Source organism: Anser cygnoides, chromosome 2 (genome assembly GCF_040182565.1).
Source record: "Anser cygnoides isolate HZ-2024a breed goose chromosome 2, Taihu_goose_T2T_genome, whole genome shotgun sequence".
Lineage (NCBI taxonomy): Eukaryota > Metazoa > Chordata > Aves > Anseriformes > Anatidae > Anser > Anser cygnoides.
In genome coordinates, this window is record NC_089874.1 from 83,123,194 (window position 1) to 83,145,256 (window position 22,063).

The 22,063-nt window shown below is 40.2% G+C and overlaps 2 protein-coding genes across 2 annotated transcripts in view; both read left to right on the forward strand.

Annotated features, from left to right (window-relative positions):
• LOC106048984 (uncharacterized) overlaps positions 1-21,886 on the forward strand; it is a 30,955-nt gene extending 9,069 nt beyond the window's left edge. Inside the window, exons 9-16 of the mRNA XM_013201118.3 lie at positions 11,937-12,218; positions 12,866-12,983; positions 14,182-14,353; positions 15,920-16,057; positions 17,210-17,327; positions 17,574-17,716; positions 19,463-19,630; positions 20,603-21,886. Coding sequence (XP_013056572.2) covers positions 11,937-12,218; positions 12,866-12,983; positions 14,182-14,353; positions 15,920-16,057; positions 17,210-17,327; positions 17,574-17,716; positions 19,463-19,630; positions 20,603-21,007 — 1,544 coding nt within the window. The 3' untranslated portion in view covers positions 21,008-21,886. The remainder of the gene's footprint in view (positions 1-11,936; positions 12,219-12,865; positions 12,984-14,181; positions 14,354-15,919; positions 16,058-17,209; positions 17,328-17,573; positions 17,717-19,462; positions 19,631-20,602) is intronic.
• On the forward strand, positions 1,557-11,907 carry LOC106048982 (heterochromatin-associated protein MENT-like). Its single transcript, XM_048076113.2, has 8 exons — positions 1,557-1,675; positions 3,339-3,515; positions 4,577-4,663; positions 5,379-5,516; positions 7,528-7,645; positions 8,206-8,348; positions 9,761-9,928; positions 10,809-11,907. The coding sequence occupies exons 2-8, from the start codon at positions 3,348-3,350 to the stop codon at positions 11,208-11,210; spliced, it is 1,224 nt and encodes a 407-aa protein (XP_047932070.2). The 5' UTR covers positions 1,557-1,675; positions 3,339-3,347; the 3' UTR covers positions 11,211-11,907.
• Positions 21,887-22,063: the final 177 nt, after the last annotated feature.

Sequence of the window (22,063 nt, forward strand, 5' to 3'; positions counted from 1 at the left end):
TCCTCTACGTGGCATGGCAAAACCAAGAGCACCTTCTCCTTCACGTGTTTGCTCCCCTTGGAAACTCTACTCTCTCTTACTTAACAGGATCTTGCAGTGGATACCACAAAGAGTGTCTACACAATTTGGGCAACCTTTCTTAATCTTCCTGTATTTTTGGCCAATCTTTGCAGCGTGCAGTACAGTAATTATCATCACTAACTGTTTTTTTTCCTTCTCCTATACATTTAGCTAAAAAAAATAGGTAACAGCAATTTCAGATATGTAGCAAGAACATTTCTTAAGCACATAACTAAATATAAGTGTCTGCTACATTTCGGAAGAAAGAAAAAAAGATGGATATTCCAGGTATGAAAAATGCAGGCACTTAGAAACAAAACATGAAAAAAGAGAGGCACATATATCACTCCTGAAACCTTGTATGGCATACATATCAGTCAGATTCAAAGTGAATATAAACACAAAAATGTATTTCTTGTTCTAAATATGTGTTTGGACTCTTTATACTGATGATTTTTCCATATAGGTTGACCGCATGCTGGTAATCAGTTTGTTGTGCATTTGTCAAACTTGTGGGCAGGGAGCACTCCTAAGTAACCATACGTGTACCAGAAAAGATAAATAATGATTCCAAAGGAAATGGATCAATGCAGTTAATCTAAGCCACACAGATATAAGCAGAGGAAAACTGGAATTGTTAATTATGTTGGTTAAAGTAAAATATTTGCATACAGATAACTGCCTTGTAGTATGTCTCTACTGATCTCTGATTTTACGCATTTTGCTGTTTTCACTCTCTACTGCAATACAAACAGCTTCAGTAAAACAAGTCATTACAAGCAGAGCTTCCAAGCAGTTTTTTGTGGATGATCCAAACTCCCTTCATTTGTAACAGAGGAATAAGGAGCTTGGTATAGTGCAGGGCCTGTAGTTATCTAAAGCACCTTCACCTCCTCTGCTAGGAGCCACATTTTGTTAAAGCACCATCCAACAGTTCAAATGAGCCCAGTGTTCACTTATATCTCATCATGTATTTTAGGTGACTGTGGTAGTACCTTCTGAGCTTTCTTGAGGATCTGATTTCTGAGACATAAGAGGACAAGTGTAAAATATCACAAAATAAGGGTTTTATGTGACCTGACAGACACGAGTATTCAAACCTTTCCCCTCTGAAATTTGACAAGTCACATTTTGCCATTTGACAACAGCAATAACAGCCTACTTCAGTGCTCCTTTTCAGTCAAATCTTTTAGATTAGTTTCTATTAATTTCCCAATTTGCAGAGTAATAAGAAAAGGAAGCTGTAAAATTATTTCAGCGTGTCCTTTGTCAATGCAGTGTGGCTCTATTCTCTTCTGCAATTCCCATAGTTTTGCAGGCTAGACACCACTGGGAGAAAGGTGTACTGGCCTTCAGGTTTCAGGATGCACACCAACTAGCAGTGGTTTTGAACCTCACCTTCCTTCTCTCCCTCTCTTTAAGTTCTGCAAGCTGGTGATGGAAAGAAGAAATGGGAATAAATGAGGGAACAGGCACATTAATACAAGAGGAGGATGTAGGGAAGAAAAGGGAGGTGCAACCATTTCTACATTTCCAAAATATTCATTGCCTCACATACCACCAACAGATCCTGACTGAAGACATCTTAACTCTTCCCTCTCTCGCAGGATTTCAGGTAGGGTAAACATTCATATCTATATAACCAGCTTTATTTTGGAAGTCTTAAAAATTTGTATAAATTCATTGGAACTGAGCAGTTAAATGATGGCATAAATGTCACGCAGGGGAAGGGGCTGTTCATTTCTTAGTACAAACTGCAGCTCTTTGGAAAACACTGTGCAAAATGCGCAGTGATCAGGATGCAAACCCAGACTGTGCAAAACCTGTACAGCCAGAGAGGGCAGAAAGTTTCCTCACAGTAGGCAGGGTGCCTACCTTAATCACCAGGCTACGAGTTGGTTTAGGAGTGAGTACAGACTGCAGGAGAGAATGCGCTCCTAGAGACACATGACAGCATGACTCTCTAACACAGCATTTTGGACAGTCAGCATTGGGTGCATTGGCTCAAACCGCTGCTTCATTTGTATAAAAAAAACTACTGGATCAGGCATCCAGAATTTTTCTTTCCCGGATGACCAAATCGTCTAGTAGATTGATGAACTTCGCACAAACCTGCACTTGTTTTCTCTCTCAAGCCTGAGAAATGTCTGATTGCTGCGTGCAGATTCAGTTCAGGCACACTCTGGAAACAGCAGAGATTGGTTTGAAATTCTTCAGGCAAAAACATTCATCTCAGCCCTGTTCCCTAGATCTGCTCTTGCTCCTAGATATCAGCTAGAGTATCTAGCTGATCAGCTCCTCCAGGCACAGCAGTAAGAGATACCTGGTCCTAAACATGCTTACGTATGAGCTACACTGCAGGGTGTTCACCTCTGAAGCACTCCTGAGAATGTTGGAAGCTGTTTTGGAGCCTTGGGAAACTTTGAAATCCAAATTCGAGGATCCTGGAGGCTCTAGGTATCTCTAACACTGCATGGCAACTGTCTTATGGACTGCTGGTTTTGATTTAAGCATGTAAATTGTGGGTGAAGATGGATTAAAATGTTCCATTGTTTTTGTTGATCTACTGCTTAGTCTTTCACCTGATGCAACCATGCACTGTCTTTGGTATGAGCAGTCCTCATACTGTTGAAGGCAATGGAAATTTCTGAATTTCTGGGGTTGTAAGATACAAGAGTTTACTTGAAAAACAGTAATTAACAAATCCAGCTACAGGTACCAAATGTAGATCTATCTCCACAAAGAACATGTAGCAATGTACAGATCTCTAGAAGCCTTTTAAATACAAGTAAGGAATTGCATGAGTTCACTATGCTTCTTTCGGTGGAAAATAATATTTAAGGAAGTTTAAAGAAATAAGGAGAAGAGCTCAAAGAAGCACAGTGGGAAATGCTTCTGTTTCACAACCTCAGAACCAAAGAATAATTATATGAAACTTAAGCAAATGCTTTCATTTTTTATTATTTTAGTTTGTGAAAACATTCCTAGCTAAAATAGTGCTTATCTGATGATGACTAAGTAAAAGGGTTGAAACAAGACTATAAATACTTAGGAGCGATGGGGAAGGGAGAAATAATGCAGGTCTTAAAAAAAATCCTACTATCTGACTGTACTTGGTATCTATGCAGTATTTTGACAATTAACAGGGACATCCCAACACTGCATTTGAGCGGGTGCAGGCAATCTCCCACTAGGAGCTTTGTGTTTGCTTGATGTTTTGTTTTGTTTAAATTGTGAAGAAGCAGTCATCACCTCTGCCTGCCAATCATTTACCTCAGGCTGTATCGATGGAGTCTCTCTCAGCATCAACCAACAGCTTTGCTCTGGACCTTTACAAAAAGCTGAATGAAACTTCCAAAGGCCAGAACATTTTCTTTGCTCCTTGGAGTATTGCAACTGCTCTCGCCATGGTCTATCTGGGTGCAAAAGGTGACACTGCAGCACAGATGGCTAAGGTAGGCTGTGAAATTAGCAGTATTAAAGCTGGTTGCCACACAAATCGCATTACCCACCTGCCTATGTGGAACAGAAAGGAGCAACATGGGGAAAACAGTGATTTGTCATTGTGTTGGGTACAAGAAATAATCTCATTCCTGCAGGTCACTGTTCTTCCAGTTTATTTCCAAGAGCTCCCTGCTCTACTACCCCTACATTTAGCTTACACTTAACAGTTGCCAGAGGGAAGTTATTGACATTAGAGACTACTGCAGTCTTGTTGGGAACTCTGCCTTCCATTTAAATTGCCATTGAAGAGAATAATTCACCTGACGTTGTGCTCAAGTAGTAATAAAGACATCTTTATTAACAAAATTAATATGCAATTAATATGCAACACTCTAGAGAAGGGAGAGCCAGAGATACTATCACTGCTTCTAGACCCCAGTTGTTTCTGAAAGTGGTATATCTGTGTTCTCATTCTGCACACCCAAATCAGTGAGCTCTCCTGATTCCAAGCCTGACTGCACAGGAGCAGTACAAATATCTTTGCTTGTAACATGGTTAGTCCATAAATCAGGTAATTTTCCTCCCATGCATAATGGAGACACACTAGAAGTGAAAAAATGATCTCATGATCACTTTTACAGAACTTGTTGGTCTTGTACTGTTTTAGGCTATATGCATTTAGGTACATACATTAACTTTAGAGTTTTACATTGGCATCCCAGCAGTAAGACTCTGAACTGCACTATGCTGTTTGTTCTGATTAGTCAGGATCTGAAAATAAATTCCACATAACTAAGCATGAATTGACCATTGTTCCAAATAAATTCATGTCTGAGCCATGATAGTGCTCTGTTATTAAGCAGTAAGTATAACTAAAATAGATATAATTATGAAATAATTATAGAGTATAAATTGAGAGTAAGGTCTTGTCCTCATTAACTTCAGTAGATTAACTAACATTGTGCATGACCGGTGAATTTTCCTAAGTAGAAGACTAATACAATTACATACACTTGAGCACGCTTAGCTTCTTAAAACAAGCTGTCTTTATGAAAATTTGTCATTGTCACAGGTTCTTCATTTTAACCAGACTGGAAGAGAAGAAAGTTCTTCTGAGACAACAAGGCCTTCTTTGGGGAGACCAAAGAATGGAGAAATGGCATGTATTACAACAAAAGACTCAGAGAAATAAATATAATTCTCCTTTTAGATGGCTCAGGATGAATCCTCAAGATAAATCATTATATCTGCATTCATTTTAGTAATTCACTGAATTTCTAAGTTGTAGCAAGGTCTGCCTGATGTGGTTCTCCAGACATCTCTCTCCATTACCTCTTCAGTCTGTCCCCATTCCTTTGCAAAACTCAACCTCTTCTATCCTCTGACCACCAAGTGCTTTTCCATGTGTCCTTCCTAGAAGTCCATGTCTCAGCACGAGTGAAAAAAGACTAAAGCGAGGAATGCTGCCTCACCAACCTAATGTTAAGCCACCATGCACCAATTGCATAGATGCCCATTGTCAAAAGCTCAAAAAGCTCAAAAGTTGCAAGGCTGCCTTAATGGTCCTAGTGATACTCAAAATTAGGCCAGGCTATGACTGAAAAGAGATGATCCAACCTCCTGGCTGCACCATCAGCGGATGACCCCACTGGCCTAGGCACCTTTGCAGAATCAAATCTTCACCCTACAGACAGAAACAATTTGTCCAGTTGTACGTAGTGCCGCAAATATGCTAGATACTCAAACAAAAAAGAGCTCTAGCTCTTGGCATTCCTTTTAAATTAAAATGACCTGAGGCTTTTCAAATGACCACAGAAGGTGCAAACCTCCAGAGAGAAAAAATATTTCCATACTAATTGATATCTCTTTCCAAGGGTCCTGAGCATGAGGCAGCTGAAGACATCCATGCAGGCTTCAAAGAGCTCCTGTCTGCCATCAACAAGCCCAGAAACACCTACTCGCTGAAAAGCGCCAACCAACTGTTTGAGGAAGAGACCTACCCGTTACTGCCTGTGAGTTGAACGTTTTTGCTTAAAAATATTCTGAGTTTAAAAGCTATTGATAATAGAGGTGATCAAAATTTTCCAAATGATAGCACTGCGGTTTTAGTGAGAATGTGAGGACAGCCATACTGTGCTAGTCTTACCTGGACAAGAGGTCCACCTGTCTCCACCAGTGGGCAAAAGCTTAGGAGGTACATGGCTTGCTGCATAGTGATGCTTCTCCGGAATCCACTCTGGTCACCAAGCGATCTGCAGCTCAGGGACTTCCCAAACCAGAGGCCACATCTATTTAACAGACCTTGGAGAGCTGTTTGTTCATGAATTTGCAGACTTGCCTTTTAAACCTACTGCAGACTTTAGCACCAGGACTTCCACAGCTGAAGTGTAGGAAGCTCCTTGTGTCTTTTCAGCCTGCTACTTGTTAGCATCACTGTTGGTTTGTTTTTCCTCTAAAGGAAGCTTCTCTGTATCCCTGGTCATCCTTGTTCCCCTTGTCGGTGGTACTTATACTCCAGCATTTCTGAGATGGGGAGGCCAGAGCTGCACAGAGAATTCAAACCATAGGCACACCATGGCTTTACAGAGTGGCAATTAATGTTCATCCTTTTATTACTTAACTTCTTTCTTTCTAACCCTTCAAATTATATTTGCCTTTTTGACCGTTACCGGGCAGGTATTTTTCACACGACTGTCCATTATAGCCTCAACACCTCATTCCTGAAGTGTAATCATGCTCTATATACTACCCTCCACTGGATTATTTACAGATGTTTCTATGTGTATATTGTAATGTAAATATTTAGATCTATGTTCTATAAATTAAATATTTTAGCACAAATCTCATCACTTATCCCTGCAGAACTCCAATAGTAATATCCATTTACCATGAACACTATTTCCTCCTCCTGTTGGTTTCCGTTCTTTTAAATGGACGAGATCTTTCTCTGTAGTCCCACGGATACTCAGCTTCTTCAAAAGCCTTTGGTGGGAATTCTTCTGAAATGCCCTTTTGGTAATCCAAATAGGCTGTAATGGCTTAACCTTCTTACCCACAGGCTTCCTGACACCTTCAAAAAAACTCCAACAGATTTGTAATGTAGGACTTCCTATTACAAAATGCTGCTCCAATACATCATGCTTATCCACATGCCCGCTAAACCTATTTATTCATGTGCCCTGTGGGCTCATGAGTTTGTAGTTCCCCGTATCTTTGACATCCTTTTAAGAAGTGACATTGTATTAATCATCATCCAGTTTCTTGGAAGGTGGTTTTAAATGAGATTACTGTTCTTTGATCTTGGAGTTTGCTTCCATCTCCTGAGTAATTAGCAATTACTCAGTCATTAAATTAAGTAAGTCCTGCTGAATGCTTATTGCTCATTTTCTCCACAATCTCATGTATCTACCCTTTAAGACTAATTAGAGAATTTCCTGCTGGGAATCTCCCTGAACTGTCTCACAGAACTGTCTCACAGCAATGTAAAAGTCGATTCTAGTTTTCTGCCACAGTGTTATCCTACCATGCCATTCCTTTTATGCCTGACCCTCTATTGTCCTCACAAACTCTTGGCGGGTTCCTTGACTCTGAAGTAAATCTAAAAATGTTATTTCAACTTTGTGAGGCTATTCTTCCCTCTTGTACTGAACTCTACATCACACAGCAGAAAATACTTCAATGATATGAAAAGGTCATTCTGAGAAATAACAATGACAAAAAAGGTGAAAAATGTTTATTTCACGTGATATTTCAAAACTACAAATTTCGATTTTGAATTTCAAGTACAAAAACATGACGTATCACTCTCCATGAGACAGAAGCACTGAATTTTGATCAGTCCTCACTTAATATTTAGCACAGAATGTATCAGACCTTATTTTAAGGGTTATCTAATTTCAAATTAATTATATTTTCACCAATTGTGTATTAGCAGATTGTATAACTGTTGAAGTGATTATTTCTACCACTTTTGTAGCTTAAATTTAACTACATAAGCATTCATTTTCCAATTTTATCTTTCAGAAATTCTTGGAACTCATTACAAGGTATTACAAAGTAAAACCACAAGCTGTAAACTTTAAGACAGCTGCGGAACAAGCCAGAGCACAGATCAATTCCTGGGTTGAAAATGAAACAGAAAGTAAGTTAAGTACCACTCTAATGCCTTTTTCTTCTCCCATTTCCAAATCATTTGCATTTCCACTTGTATTTCTCCTGCAGCCAGGGATCCACAAGAGATGGAAACTCAGGGGCGGTGACAAGCAAAGTGCAGTTAAATGGCTTGAAGAGTGGCTCCCTCCAAACCTAACTGCTGCTCTTCACAAGGTCTTTCCTTTGATCCTTCCAGTCGTGGCCTCCTCTGAATTATTTCTGTTCATTGGAGGCAGAAGTAGATACTGAATGGCTCCACCCTGATTAAAGAAGGCTTTCCTTCTGAATGTTTCAAACTGCATTTAACCAGCTTCCCAGAATGTCCAAGCTTTAACCAATTTCAAATGTCATCTACTATCAAAACTGCAGCAAATATATTAAAAAAATAGAGATACTTTTAACCATATGTATACTATGAAGAAGGTACAGGAAAAAATCTCCCAGATGCAAACACTTTTGCTAGATACACAGGCACAGAGAAAGCACAACTAAAATTGGTAATTCACACTGTCATACTGAAATAACAGTCTTATTTCTCTGATTTTGAAGGGAAGATCCAGAATCTGCTGCCTGCAGGATCTCTTGATTCTCACACTGTCCTGGTCTTAGTAAACGCCATTTATTTCAAAGGAAACTGGGAAAAGAGATTTCTGGAAAAAGATACTTCTGAGACACCATTCAGGTTAAGCAAGGTAAATTCCTTCAATTTATCTATTACAGAAGAGTGAGAAACCTCTAAATATTTCATCTGCATTTCTGCAACACTACCTGTAGATAGGCACATGGTATAAACTCAGTGAGAAGAGCAATTGTGAAAAGAAGACAGAATTATCTTATTTACACAGATGCACGAGAATAAGATTTTCTCTCTAATTAGTAGCTCCTTCCTACCAAAACACTATGGTTAAGTAACTTAAGCATAAGAAGAAATTTCTCTAAGTATTGAGGTGCCATTTTCAAAAGGGACTGAGCTACTTCTGAGAGCAGTGTTTAGACACCTAGGTCTCTTTTATGCTTTTGAGACAGATAGTCTATAATCTGAGTTCAAGCTATCTGAACCAACTGCTCTTTCCTAATGTACCCTTGCGGTTGCGCAAAACCTCATGTGGAATTTTCATGAGGGTTCAACATTTTAGCCAAGTGCGTGTGGATGATGTGTTCGGTATACGCTGAGGATATGATTGAGCTAACTATTTAAACATTCATGCACTGACAATTCACAGTAGCTCACTGCATGAGTATTTTTATGTCAAAGGTGAGCAAAAGGATTTGTCAATCGAAACACATACCTTGTTTGACATAGATTAAGCATGCAAACATCTTTTGTATACCGGGTGATTTGAAGCAATTGCGTCGATACTGTGGCTGTGTATCTGACAGCTACTACACTACACATGTGGTTTTAGGATTACTCATGGTACACAGCACACAGAGAGGGTTTAATTCACAGCGTATCTGATAGCAAAGCCTGCAAACAGATGAACTTTTGCACTTGTGTAACAATGGAAAGGAGAGAGTGGATATATCAGTAAAGGTCTGTGAACATGAACACAGCTTGGGAATGCAGAAAATTGCTGGGTAATTTTATTCCATTTGGTAATCAAACCCTCTGTGGTTTGAGGAAAAGCCAGCACAGGTCACGGAAAATATGGTTCAGAGGCAAATCAAGAAAATCAGTACTGCTTGGGAGTATGCAAAAGAGTTGATGGTATCCAAGGAAAGAAAGTCAACATTTCAACCCTCACACAACACATTCACTCCAACAATGTACAGTCTGTGAGGAAACCTGAAATACAGAGTAATTATTTGCTTATCAAAGCTCACTCCTTGCTTTTAGAGTGAGAAATACATTACATGTAATTAAGTTAGCAGGTAGATAGCATATGTGTCTATATGGATTTTTCTTCAAAGATTCCATTGATTTTGGAACAGGGCCATATGGGATACTGTCTGAAGGAAACGGTACTGGAAAAATATTCAAACGTTGCTGAGTCTTACACTTGTTTACAAATCTTTGCTTTCAGTTCAAAGAAGCAACTAATCTTCATTACTTCTAAGGAATGAAGAAGTACTACTTATTTTTTATGTCTTAATTGTTTCACAGACCAGGACTAAGCCAGTACAGATGATGTTTCTGAGAGATACATTTTTGATCCTTCATGAAACAACCATGAAATTCCAAATCATTGAGCTGCCATATGTGGAAAATGAAGTCAGCATGTTCATTCTCCTACCAGATGACATCAGTGACAACACGACTGGTCTGGAGCTGGTAAAATTTACATACTGTTGCATCACATACACTATGAGACATTAATGGAAACAGATGAAAATAGTGAGGAAGAATGAGCTTCAAAATTATGGCAGAAAGGGATTTGCTGTGTGCATAATTTGTTTCATAAGCTATAATACAATGATTTCTCAGCCTAGGATTCATGGCATTTGTTAATGATGCAAACATAATATTCTACTTGATACACCTAAGAAAGTCTGTCCACACTACTGTCTTAGCCTATTTTGTGTCCTCTTTTCTATTGCCAGAATAGCAGAACAAGGAAGGAAAAAACAAATCTGAAACATCATGCCCTAGAATTAATCTTCTTCTGAAAGCTGCATTAATCATTTTATGTCACTTGCAGTCTGGATTTGCATCTGATACTTTTGTGGTGAGGATTCTCAAACTAAGCACTGACTGTCCTATCCTGACCCACAAGGTATCAGCAGCCACTCATGATCATGCCAGGATCAGTTTCAGACTCTAAATAGATCAGAGCAAACATTTTTATTTGTACCCAAGGTCCTATGCATCCTACTTACTTACCACTAAGAGAAATATCTTTCATATACACATATACTGAAGGCCTATTAATATCATTATGACATCGCAAAAAAGCAATACTTCTCGCATCCACAAAAAATAAGGAACTATTCTGAGGGTTCACGGCTACACCTTACCACCTTTAAGGAAATAGACAAGACTGTAAGTCACTCAGCACTTTGCAGGATCACGTCCTAAGAATATGGAAAACATCCCAGCTGCGTATCCAGCTGGTAGCTGGACTTTGTTTTACATCTTGACAAGTGTTATACTCTGGTGTGCATGTTTTCTCTTTGTCCTTTGCATTATGACTATTTTCTTCCTTTCGTTGCAGGTGGAAAGAGAGCTGACCTATGAGAAACTGGCTGAATGGTCCAACTCAGACAATATGATGAAAGCTGAAGTAGAACTGTACCTGCCCAAGTTGAAGCTGGAAGAAAATTATGATCTTAAATCCACTTTGAGCAGCATGGGCATACGAAACGCTTTTGATCCAGTTCAGGCTGATTTCACAGGGATGTCAGTGAAGAAGGACCTCTTCATCTCAAAAGTTATTCACAAAGCTTTTGTGGAGGTTAATGAAGAAGGTACTGAGGCAGTAGCTGCCACAGGTGTCCTGGTGATGAGATCAAGAACACCTAAAGTAACTTTTAAAGCTGACCACCCCTTCCTCTTCTTTATTAGACACAACAAATCCCAAACCATCCTCTTCTTTGGCAGACTCTGCTCACCCTAGTCAGCATTACTCCCTTCCCTGCAGAGCAGCAGATAGCGGTTTGCCAGCTCGGGGTAAAACCTGATACTCCTGCTGCAGTTGGAGGGATACCAGGACCTGGACTCCTTCTCTATCAGACCACACACCCCATGGCCTGAAGCAATGCTTCTCCTTTTGCTTCTCCTACCCCAAAATGACAGCTATGACAGTGCCTAGGGGAGCACACAATGCCTCGTGTTGACAGAGCAACCCTGGTTAGCACTCAGATTAGGCCATCAAGGTAACTCTGTCCCCCAGCCACTATCAGCCGTGGCATTGTCATCCCCCTTTCCCTCACTGCAGTGCATGCAAACGTGAGGCCCAGTCCTCACCCTCATGACCACATCCCGATTCAGATGTGGTCTGCACTTCCACCTTGCTATAATTAGCCTGTTTAGCCTTTGATTAGGTCCCTGCATTGCAGCTAGAGGCAGACCCTCCCAAGCAAAGCTAGCCACCCCCCTTGTTTCTTACACCTCCCCAGGCTTAAGTCTTCGTCATCTCTGAATTTCACATCAATGCATTCTTCCACAGACTGCCTCAAAAAATAATTACAAAAACCACACCCCTGTAAGGGCTGTTTGCCTCACTTAGAGCTACAGGCGTGCCAGAACCATGCTCAGCCTCTGGCTACAGCAACAGCTCGCCTTCGTTAATAATAATAATAACATCGAATAACGCTCATAGCCTGATGGTGTTTTCTGTCAGTTATACGAGGAGAGGGGGAAGAGAAGGTAGGAAACAAGAAGCAAAGCAAGGCCTGCGGAGATGGAGGGGGGCTGCGGCCAAAATGGCCGCCGGACGCTCGCGGCCATAGCGGGGAAGGGGCGCAGCGGCGGAGCCCCCAGCCCCAGCCTCACCTCGGTTGGCGGCCATGGAGGGGCCGACCTCCAGCCCCTTTCCCCGGCGATGGGCGGCCCGTGGCCGGGCAAGGCTTCCGGGGGAAGGGCGGAGCGGAGGCCGGGGAAACGCCGGTGGCCGGCCGGCTGGGTGAGTGGGGAGGCTGGTGCGCTGTACTGTTTTCTACGGGCAGTGTGCGTTGGATTTTTTTTTTTTTTGAGGGGAACAGGGGACTTTTTGGCGCTTCCCTGAAGCTCCTTTCCCATCATGGAAGCCTGTATCAGCCAGGGAGCTGCGGCTGGGCCGCCGGCTGCATACCGGTGGCTGTGCCGTGCCGTGGTGTCGCCGGGGTGCGGCCACCGGGCGGTGGCCGGGGCAGAGCCGCAGCTTGCTGGGGCCGGGTGCCCCGGGGAGCCCTGTAAGCTCAGAGCAGCCTTTCCCAAAGCGCAGGAGACCAGATTTGGGGTCAGGACACCCCAAAATCGCTGCCGCCGGCGCGGTGCTGTGTGCCTAGCTCCCTGTCTATGGCATGGTCTCTGAGGGGTTTGTGGCAGGCAGGTGGAAATAGATAACGTGCGCTTGCCTCTTGGGTTTTCTTGTTCCTTACGCTGTTCTGCATCGTCTCCAAAAGCCCTTTGTTGGGTTATGTTACGGTTCCTGAGCTGTGGGAAGAGCGTGGATAGCTAAAGATGCTGCTCCTTGCCCAACGTCTCAGCTGTTGCGCTGTTCCTTGACATTTGGCTAAATGCACAGATTTTGAGGCAAATGGTGTGAGATGCGTCCTTTTGTCTGTAAAGGTTTGCCTGTCATGGAAAGCCTACAAAAACTTCTGGCACTTCCACGTCAAAAACCTCCTTGCTGGCGGTCTGACAGCGAAAATTTTGGTTGTCGGAATAACCAACGTGAACTGAAAATGTAAAGTGCCTCCTACTTACGCTGTAAAGTGCATGTAGTTACATCACTCCTGTTTCAGACAGAATTGAAGGATTTTTTCAATCCAAACTTTTTTTTTTTCTTTTCAGTTAGAGGAGAAGAGAAACACAAGAAAGTTCCTACTGTTGTCTGTAATAAAGCTGCTAGCAAGGATATTTTTATAGAAGGAAAAGAACGCATGCACAAACTTGTTCTTTCGTCCTCTTTATTTGATATGGTGAATCAGGAATATGAATTAGGTGTTGGTTTTGTATTTTGTAGCAACATACCAACGCTAGGCACTGCCTCAACAATAAAAACACACATATGCACACAAATTACTGTCAGTTGATACCTTACATCTGGTGGTACTTACCTGTAGTTAACTCGGCATTCAGGCATTTAATGCTCCTTCTATAGGTATGTGGTCTAATGTCAGGTTAGTTAGCTAGCTATGTGGCTGATGTCTGACAGGCATTGAGTTACATGTGTTGGAGCATGCATGTACCATCAAGTTCTCTATGACCAGTCTATTTTATCATGTATATTTCCGTGTTGTAGACAATAAAAGCCAAGCTGCAGTGGACTTTGATTTTTTTTCTTTGTACTGCAGCAGGAAATTGCACTAATCTGTCATGCTGAGCAGATAAATTTCATTTGAATCTTGTAGGTCAACTCGTTCAGCTGACTTCTACCAGGCTTGCTGTTAGGTTTAAAATACAGCTTGCGCACAAACAAGTACGCTGAAGGAATTACTACAGATACACAGGCTTGGAGAAGGTAAGTTTGGAATTCTGCCATTCTAATGCCGTTTTGCTTTGGTTATCCTCTAAAGCGAATAATTGTCGTTGCAGAGTCAAAGGAGACTTGTTCTAACAAATGCTAAACAAATTACTGTCATGAATGCACATCTCAAAAGATGTAGTATTATTTAGCCAGTGAATAAGCCCAATGATGCCAATGGGAATCGTTCCTTCTACTACAGGTCCGGGATTGAAATATAAAAGCAATAAATCCACCTACTGCCTAGTATGGGATTTAAGATACTTATTCCACCAAACCAGTTTTTCATAATATTGTACCCTAACCAAGACATTTTGTGAATAGTTTATATTGGGAAACGTAAAACACAGATTATCAGTTTGTATTCAAATAAATTTGAGCCGTTCCTTTCTTTTTGTGTTTTATCTCCTAGGCTCTGAATCATGGATAGCCTCAGTGCAGCAAATACCACTTTTGCATTGGACCTCTTAAGACAGCTGTGTGAGAAAAATGGCACACGGAATCTATTCTTTTCTCCTTTTAGTATTTCTTCTGCTTTGTCTATGATTTTGCTGGGTTCAAAAGGTAACACTGAAGCCCAAATAGCAAAGGTATGTCTCTGTAAACTTAGTGTACTGAATTTGATGAACAATATGAACAGTAAGTCTGTATTATAGTCTGTGACCTCCATTTATGCTAAATCGTTATAATCATTCTGGATTCGGAGAGCGGAGATCTTTATTTGGTATGCACGTAAGCAGTACATGTGTTTTATTGTGCTTGCGTAGCGGGGGGCCTTCCTTCAGTATAAAATTAAGAGGTTCCTGTTCTTATGTTGTGTGGGGGGGTTTGTTTTGGAGATACAGATCTTCCTTAGTATGTCATTAAGAGGTATCTGGGATTTTTTTTCTTGTAGCTGAAGATTCACCTATAGCTATACAAATATAAACCTACATAAAATATTTTTTTCTATCATCTTTTTTGGGCTTAATATCAGACTGTCAGACTGTGCATGTTTTGAACATGTAGCCAGGCACTTTAAAAAAAAAAAAAAAATCCAACCTGTAAGCATGTCATGTTAGTCCCAGATTTTAAGAAACCAAGAAAAACCACCAGTTGCTCATCTGGTATGTTAGCTTGTGCTTTCACAACCTAGAATTTTAATCCTGGAACATCCAGAAGAAGGAAGTGGTGCAGGGCTAAGAACATAGCTTTGAAGTCCCAGTGGGTACCTGAGCAAGGGTTTAGAACAGGACAAAGCTGGATGATCAATGAAAAGTAAACCTAATGATGTAAATTTGGAAGTAAGTTAACAAGAGGGGAGTTAGTGTAATGAACAGTGACTGCTGTATTAATGGTAGGGTCTGCCTATATGCATGTTCAGACCCATCAGTAATTGCAGCGCAGCTTATCCCACATCCACTGAGGTACGGCCTGCCTCCCTCTTCCTGGCACTGTAATTTGGAACAGATCACTTATGCATTTACACTTGTAGCAATGGTAGTAGTGATGAAGAAGAATGAGAGTGGAGCTGGGATGTTGTTTTAATAGGAGTTTAAATCCTTGCTTGCATTAACAACATCTACAGCAGCCTATTTTCGATTTTTGCTTGAAGGACTGGATCAGGTTTGTATCCTCCCTTGTTTGGATCTAAGATATTAAATAAAATCCTTTGGTGCTATTATAAACAATGTGAAATTGTGAAGTTTTGCTTTGTTTTTAACTTCAGGTTCTTTTGGTCTCTGGATTTTAACAGAGTTCTTGCTAGGCTTTCAAGGATAGGGATTATAAATACCCAGTTTTCCAAGAGGAACCTTGTGCAGCATTAAGAAAAAGGCAGGATGTGTCTAGACACAGACTTCTTTGGGGGCTGGGTGGATTCCTTAGAAAGCAGGGAGGTTGGACCAGATGGCCTCCAGAGGTCCCTTCTAACCTCAACCAGTCAGTGGTCTTCTAACCCTCAGCCAGAGTCAAGGAACCTAATGCTGCTCTCTTTTCTGCAACCTTATTTATTACTTGCACAACAGGAGATATGATGAAAAATATGTTTTCAAGTCAGTGTTTAAGCCCAAAGCTCATTTAAAAAACAAAACAAAAAAGAAACAAAAAACAGTTGTGCTGAAGCAATTGCTTCAAAGAAGACATGGACTACATTGAGGATATTTGTCTTTCTACAGGTGCTTTCTCTGAACAAAGCTGAGGATGCTCACAATGGGTATCAGTCACTTCTCTCTGAAATTAACGATCCAGACGCCAAATACATCCTCAGAACTGCTAACCGACTTTACGGAGAAACGACATTTGAGTTTCTCTCTGTAAGTAAACATTAAATTTGTGATGTTTTTAAGTATAATGTACTTACTAGGTATTCCCTTTGGAGGTCAGACAAAGGCTTTGGGTTTTACTTCCCAAGTCTTTCTAGGTTGAGACCTACCAACCTGAGAGTTAGTGCAGAAGACTGAGGTCTGAACTAGGTGGAGCAGATCCTTTTAGATGACCCTGTGATCTGAATGCGTAACTGGTGCAAAGCACTATAAAATCCATCAGACTATAGATCTTCTGGGTTTCATCACCCATTCTTTTTGGGGGTGCTATGGGCCAAATGGTTTACAAATCTCTTTTCCTTTGATCATGTGTAAATACGGTGAAAAATACTTGTTATTGCTGTCCAGCATGGACAGTATTTGGAGTTTCTTTTCTCTGTTAAGTCATCCAGAGAACATACTAGGAGGAGTACGTGACTCTTAATATTTTCCTTATCAGAATATGTAAATAAGGATAATAGGTACTTTTAGGTACATGGTTCTTTAGGTACTTTCCTAGAAATAGAGGTATGGGTCTAATTTTTTTTTTTCCTGGGAGTGATGGAGTTCTATGTCTAAGAACTTCTGCAGAAAAACAAATGCTGTTATGTTGTCACTGTTTGTCACTATAGTGCTTCCTAATTTACAGGTGTTTTTTAATGAAGAATGTTAGTTTTGTTCCTATATTAGACTAAAATTACATGGATTATACTCTGAATTTTGCATTTGTGAATAAAGATCTAATTATATTAAATCTGAGAGAATTTTTCTTTTCTCTAAGAAAAATCTGTTTCCCCTCTGCCCTAAAAGTTTTCATTCGCCTGGAAAGTTTGACAATGAAGTTTATGTGGGCAGAAGCTTGTAACATCATATGTTTTCTCACTCAAGCAAAAAGAACAAACATCCTAGGCACATCATTTCTCAGTTGAGTCTGTAGAACTTTGTAGCATATAAAAGAAGCCATTTGACTTAAAGGGGAAAATAATTGCTAGCTTCAATAGGTGATACTACAACTAATTGGAACGTGTAGGACAAAACATTAATAGCTTTATATGAAACTGGGGGAGGAGAGGGAATAGATTTTTCTGTGTATTTAAAAATCATCTGTGACTGAATGTCAGTAAGAGTATACTGGTGAAAAGCTGTTTTGAATGTTTCTGGCAGTCATTTATAGAATCCAGTCAGAAATTCTACCATGCTGGACTAGAACAGACTGACTTCAAGAATGCTTCAGAGGATTCCAGAAAACAAATAAATGGCTGGGTAGAAGAAAAGACTGAAGGTGAGTGTTTTGCAGAACTCCCTGCTGCATTTAGTGGTAGTCAGGGCTTGCATAAACAGCTACTTCAAGATGTCATATTGTGATTCTTTTTTTCTTTTAAAAAAAGAAGCCACAATTATTGAACTCTCTCTGATAGGTACATAATTACTTTAATTAGCCAATAATTAATACACATTAGATACTATCTGTGATAATTATATACATGCCACTGTTAAAAATTGTGTTTTCTTTCATTGTATCCTAAAGGTAAAATTAAAAACCTGCTGGCAGAGGGAATTCTTGATTCAATGACCAGACTTGTGTTGGTGAATGCCATCTATTTCAAAGGCAACTGGGAAAAGAAGTTTGACCAAGAGAAGACAAACGAAGCGCAATTTAAAATTAACAAGGTATGATGTACTAACGTGCTGACAATACAATGATACATTTAACTTGGAAGGAAAAAAAATCATTCAGGCAGCGTTACCTTAGGTAGGCTGCATGGAGCTTCTTACTGCCTGTCCCCTTGATATGAAAGCTCTTTGCTTAGTTTCTCTTAAGGTTCATGTAATTACTAGGATTTTTAATATCACACAAGTATTTCTCCAGGATGAAAATGAATTGGTAATGTGAATTCTGTAAGAACTCACCTGCTTAAAACAAGCACTATGCAAAATTAAAGCCCTCATGCCTGATTTCAAACTGTCACTCTCACAGTGATGAAGTATATCCAAGAATGCTTGAAACTGCTCCACTTTTCATATAGGGCATTATATTGCTCTCCCCATACTATATGTACTGTAGCACTTCAGAAACCACTGGACTGACTTGGTTCCTGTTTGGAAGGAAGGTTTGCCATCGGTTTCCCCACAGAGATGACACAAAGCCCAGGCTTATGTATTTGCTTAAGGCTCTTTCCTCTCCTGCAGAGACAGATCCAATGATGTATAAGGGTGTGAGGCCCAGCCTAGCTCTTGGATAACCGTTTTCTTTGCAAACAGTTTTATTTGCTTGTTTTTGAAGATTCTAGTCTTTGAGATCAAGATACAACTTTTTCCAAGTAGCTGTGAGATTGAGTAATGCTACTTTGGCTCAGCCAAGGAACTCACTTTTAGATATGCAAACAGCTGCAAACCTCTTTCCTTGTTACAACCGAATGGCTTAAATTTGTATTTTCATCTTGCTAATGACTAGCCACTGATGAGCTGCAGAAGTCAATGAGTAGGCTCAAATGAGCAGTTGGAAATCCCAGGTGCTAACCTGAAGCTTTAAGCTAGTTATTTTACAGTCTGTCCAGGATTAGAGTTACTTTAACATCCCGGTAGTCTTCTCAGAATCCTATGACATCTAGTATATCTTTGACTTTTGCACTTCTTATGACTTGCTGGATGATTTTTGGCATGCTGTGTGGCCTTTTCTTTGCTTATCCATCCTTTACATGCGTCATTGATTGCTGTTGCAAAATCACTTCTGGCATAATTAATCTGAGGGCATTGTTTCAATGGACTTTCCTTTAAAAAAAAAAAAGGCAACACCTTGCATGGCTATCTTGTAAAGGTAAGGGGAGAAGTGATTAAACTTAACTAAAAAGGAGGAAAATGTAAACCAAAAGTAGCTGATGTTCCATGTGTAAATGGAAGGAGATGGTGAAAAATGAAACAGAAAAATCTTACACCTTCTTACTACCCCTGTGACTTTTAAAAATTCAAAATGATGCTCTCAATGCCTTAGCATTTTAGTAGCATATTAAAATATTTCAATTGCTTTGTTATAGTGCTTAGAGCCACATGGGGTGAAATGAAAATACCTACACAGAAATTATTTTGTATTAATTTAAAGCAAGGAACCTAGGCCCTGCTTCTTACCAGCTCTCCTTAGTGCTTCTCAGTAGTTCTTAACTGAACAAATGTGTGTTCTTGCTTCTTTGCCTTAAAACAAATTTCACATATATTTCCACATTAGCAATTAAAAATTAAATCTTAGGCATCCTTAATTCTTATCTTTTACTTTATGGAAGAGTGACAAGGCTGTACACTGAAGTGTACTTAGAATTTGACTGTACAGCGACCTAAAAAGCTTTAAGTAACTGGTTGCCTGCTTTGCATTTTAAGACCAGCATACTGGCTCAGTAGTAACTGTTGATGTCTTTATTTCAGAATGAGACCAAACCTGTGCAGATGATGTTCAGAAAAGATAAATTTAACATGACCTATATTGGAGACCTGGAGACCAAAGTCCTTGAGCTCCCATATGTTGGCAATGAACTCAGCATGATCATCCTGCTCCCTGATGCAATCCAGGATGAATCTACTGGCTTGGAAAAGGTAAGCTGTTGAGCTAAATCCAGACAGTTTGTATCCGGCCAGGGATGCGAGTTTGGTACAGCATGTGAACCTGCAGTTCAGTTCCAAAGCTATTATACCACTGGCGCTCAGGATTGGCTGAAATATGTCCCATATTTCCCTGACCCCAAAGTGGCATGTATTCTTTTCACTACTGGTCAAGCTGTGTGCTGCCCCCTAAGTCAGAGGCTATGGAAGATGTAACCCTCATCAGGAGCAGGAGTTAGCTGTGGTTATAGTGAAGCCCTAGTACGGTGAGCAGCAGGTGAGAGCAGATCTGGGGGAGCAATTACAATTTCCAATACGGACTTTCTATAGATTGTCCCATAGGTCTTCCGTACTGAACAGCTGGCACATTGTCACTGGCCCTCTACTTAGAATGCTCACAGGGAAGTCTGTGGTCTCCTCTGTTGTAGAGATACAAGTTTTGGTTGCCTTGTGCTCTGGCCAAGCAATTAGTAATAGAGATACAAGTTTTGGTTGCCTTGTGCTCTATTAGTAAGTTTTTCGAACACTGACTACAAAGGGTGTTGTAGGCAGGCTTTTTCACCAGCCTGTCAGCTGGAAGGTCCTGAAATAGGATCTTTTGGTTAAAAGGAAGAACTCGGTTTGGTTTCTTTTGGACCTTGTCATCAGTTCTTCTGTGCTTTTACTTCCCATATGTAAAAATATATATTTTTTTACAGTCTAATGTGTTTTATAAAAGTAAACTTTGAGATACTATCTCATAGTAATGTATCTACCACAGAGAGCATACAGGATTGATCTCAGCTGAAGCCATAGTCTCTAGTAAGTAATAAAATTTGTACTTTGGCTTAAGACCCTGTGAGCTCCAGAAAAAGATGCACGTTATGCACTTTATAAACAGATATAGTAATCAGCACTTATGCCTGCATAAAATTGTGACTCTTCTTGTTTTAATTATGTAACTTTGGAGGCTTTTTTTTTTTTTAGCTGGAAAGAGAACTTACATATGAGAAGCTGATAGATTGGATTAATCCTGAAATGATGGACATGACAGAGGTGAACGTGTCTTTGCCCAGATTTAAATTGGAAGAAAATTACGATCTGAAACCTCTTTTGAGCAACATGGGAATGCCTGATGCATTTGACTTACAGAAGGCAGACTTCTCAGCCATCTCAGCTGGTAACGAGCTAGTGCTTTCCGAAGTGGTTCACAAGTCCTTTGTGGAAGTCAATGAAGAAGGCACTGAAGCAGCAGCTGCCACGGCAGGAGTGATGTTAATGCGCTGTGCTATGATTGTTCCCGATTTCACTGCTGATCATCCATTCCTCTTCTTCATCCGGCACAATAAAACTTCCAGCATTCTGTTTTGTGGCAGATATTGCTCTCCCTAAAAATATGTCTTGACAAAGTGCTGCTGTTAACACGGTAACTTTGTTCCTTTAGGATAGGATTACTCTTTTACACTAACTGCCTCTTTCAACTGTGCCTGAATCCAGTTCTCTGGTCATTAATTTGGGCTTCAGTAGAGTACCAGAGACACTTAGACATACACAGCAGCTGCCATTTAAAACAGGTTTGCTGTTCTGTGCACCTGAGTAGAGAGTTTTCTAACTTCTTGCTGACAAGAAATATGCTCAGTGAACGCTTGAATCTGTGCTTGTAGTTCCCATCACACTTTCCTTTTTGTGGCCACCAGACAGTGAATCAGATAGTGACATCTCAGAAAAGGAAGAAGTAGATTTTGTTTCTGATAGATTGGAAGACATCTCATGCTGTGTTCCCTGTTTTTCTTCCCATCCCCAGTATTTTTTGTCTTTTTTCATTCTCCCAGAACGTTTAACGTTTTCATAAAGGTGAAGGGAGATGAAAGGAGGCTTTGGCAACCTGCTATATGTTGTTAAGCATCCTGACTAGATTTGTTTTTTTGGATGATAACTGGACAGCACTTATACAAGAGTGGGAATAAAAGTATGTCTCTGTAATAAGTGACCTTGCAGGTTTTCATGGGGTAAGGATCGTTGTCTTACCACTATGTGACAGCTGGGTATATTAGCTATCACTTAGTTTATTAGTCCTTTAACAAAGAATGTAATAAAAAAGCATATGGTTCCTCTGTGGTATTTAAATGCCAAAGTTTTATTTTTTTCTATCTGCATGTTTTTCCTGTTCATGGTTTGTTAAACCTCTTTTGCCAAAGATAAAAACTAAAATGACTTTGCTAACAGTGATTTGTTTTGCTGTTCCTGAAATAATAAATGAACTCATGGTGAGTGCTGTGGGAGTTCCTTTCTTTGGTGACCATAAATCATGCAACACCTGTAACAAGAAGAAAATAACTACTTCTTGATGGAGGGCAATCAGCTTTCACCTAACACTAGGAATTCGTTCCTTACCATGCTGCAAACCCTAGGTGCTGACTGGGATTACTGCCAAGTTTGGGGTCCGTC

Bases quoted from the DNA above. Each gene is read 5' to 3' on its own strand.
- LOC106048982 (XM_048076113.2), top strand. From the start codon at position 3,348: ATGGAGTCTCTCTCAGCATCAACCAACAGCTTTGCTCTGGACCTTTAC. The intron at 4,664-5,378 runs GCATGTATTACA...TCTCTTTCCAAG, and splicing joins GACCAAAGAATGGAGAAATG to GGTCCTGAGCATGAGGCAGC. The intron at 5,517-7,527 runs GTGAGTTGAACG...TTTATCTTTCAG, and splicing joins AGACCTACCCGTTACTGCCT to AAATTCTTGGAACTCATTAC.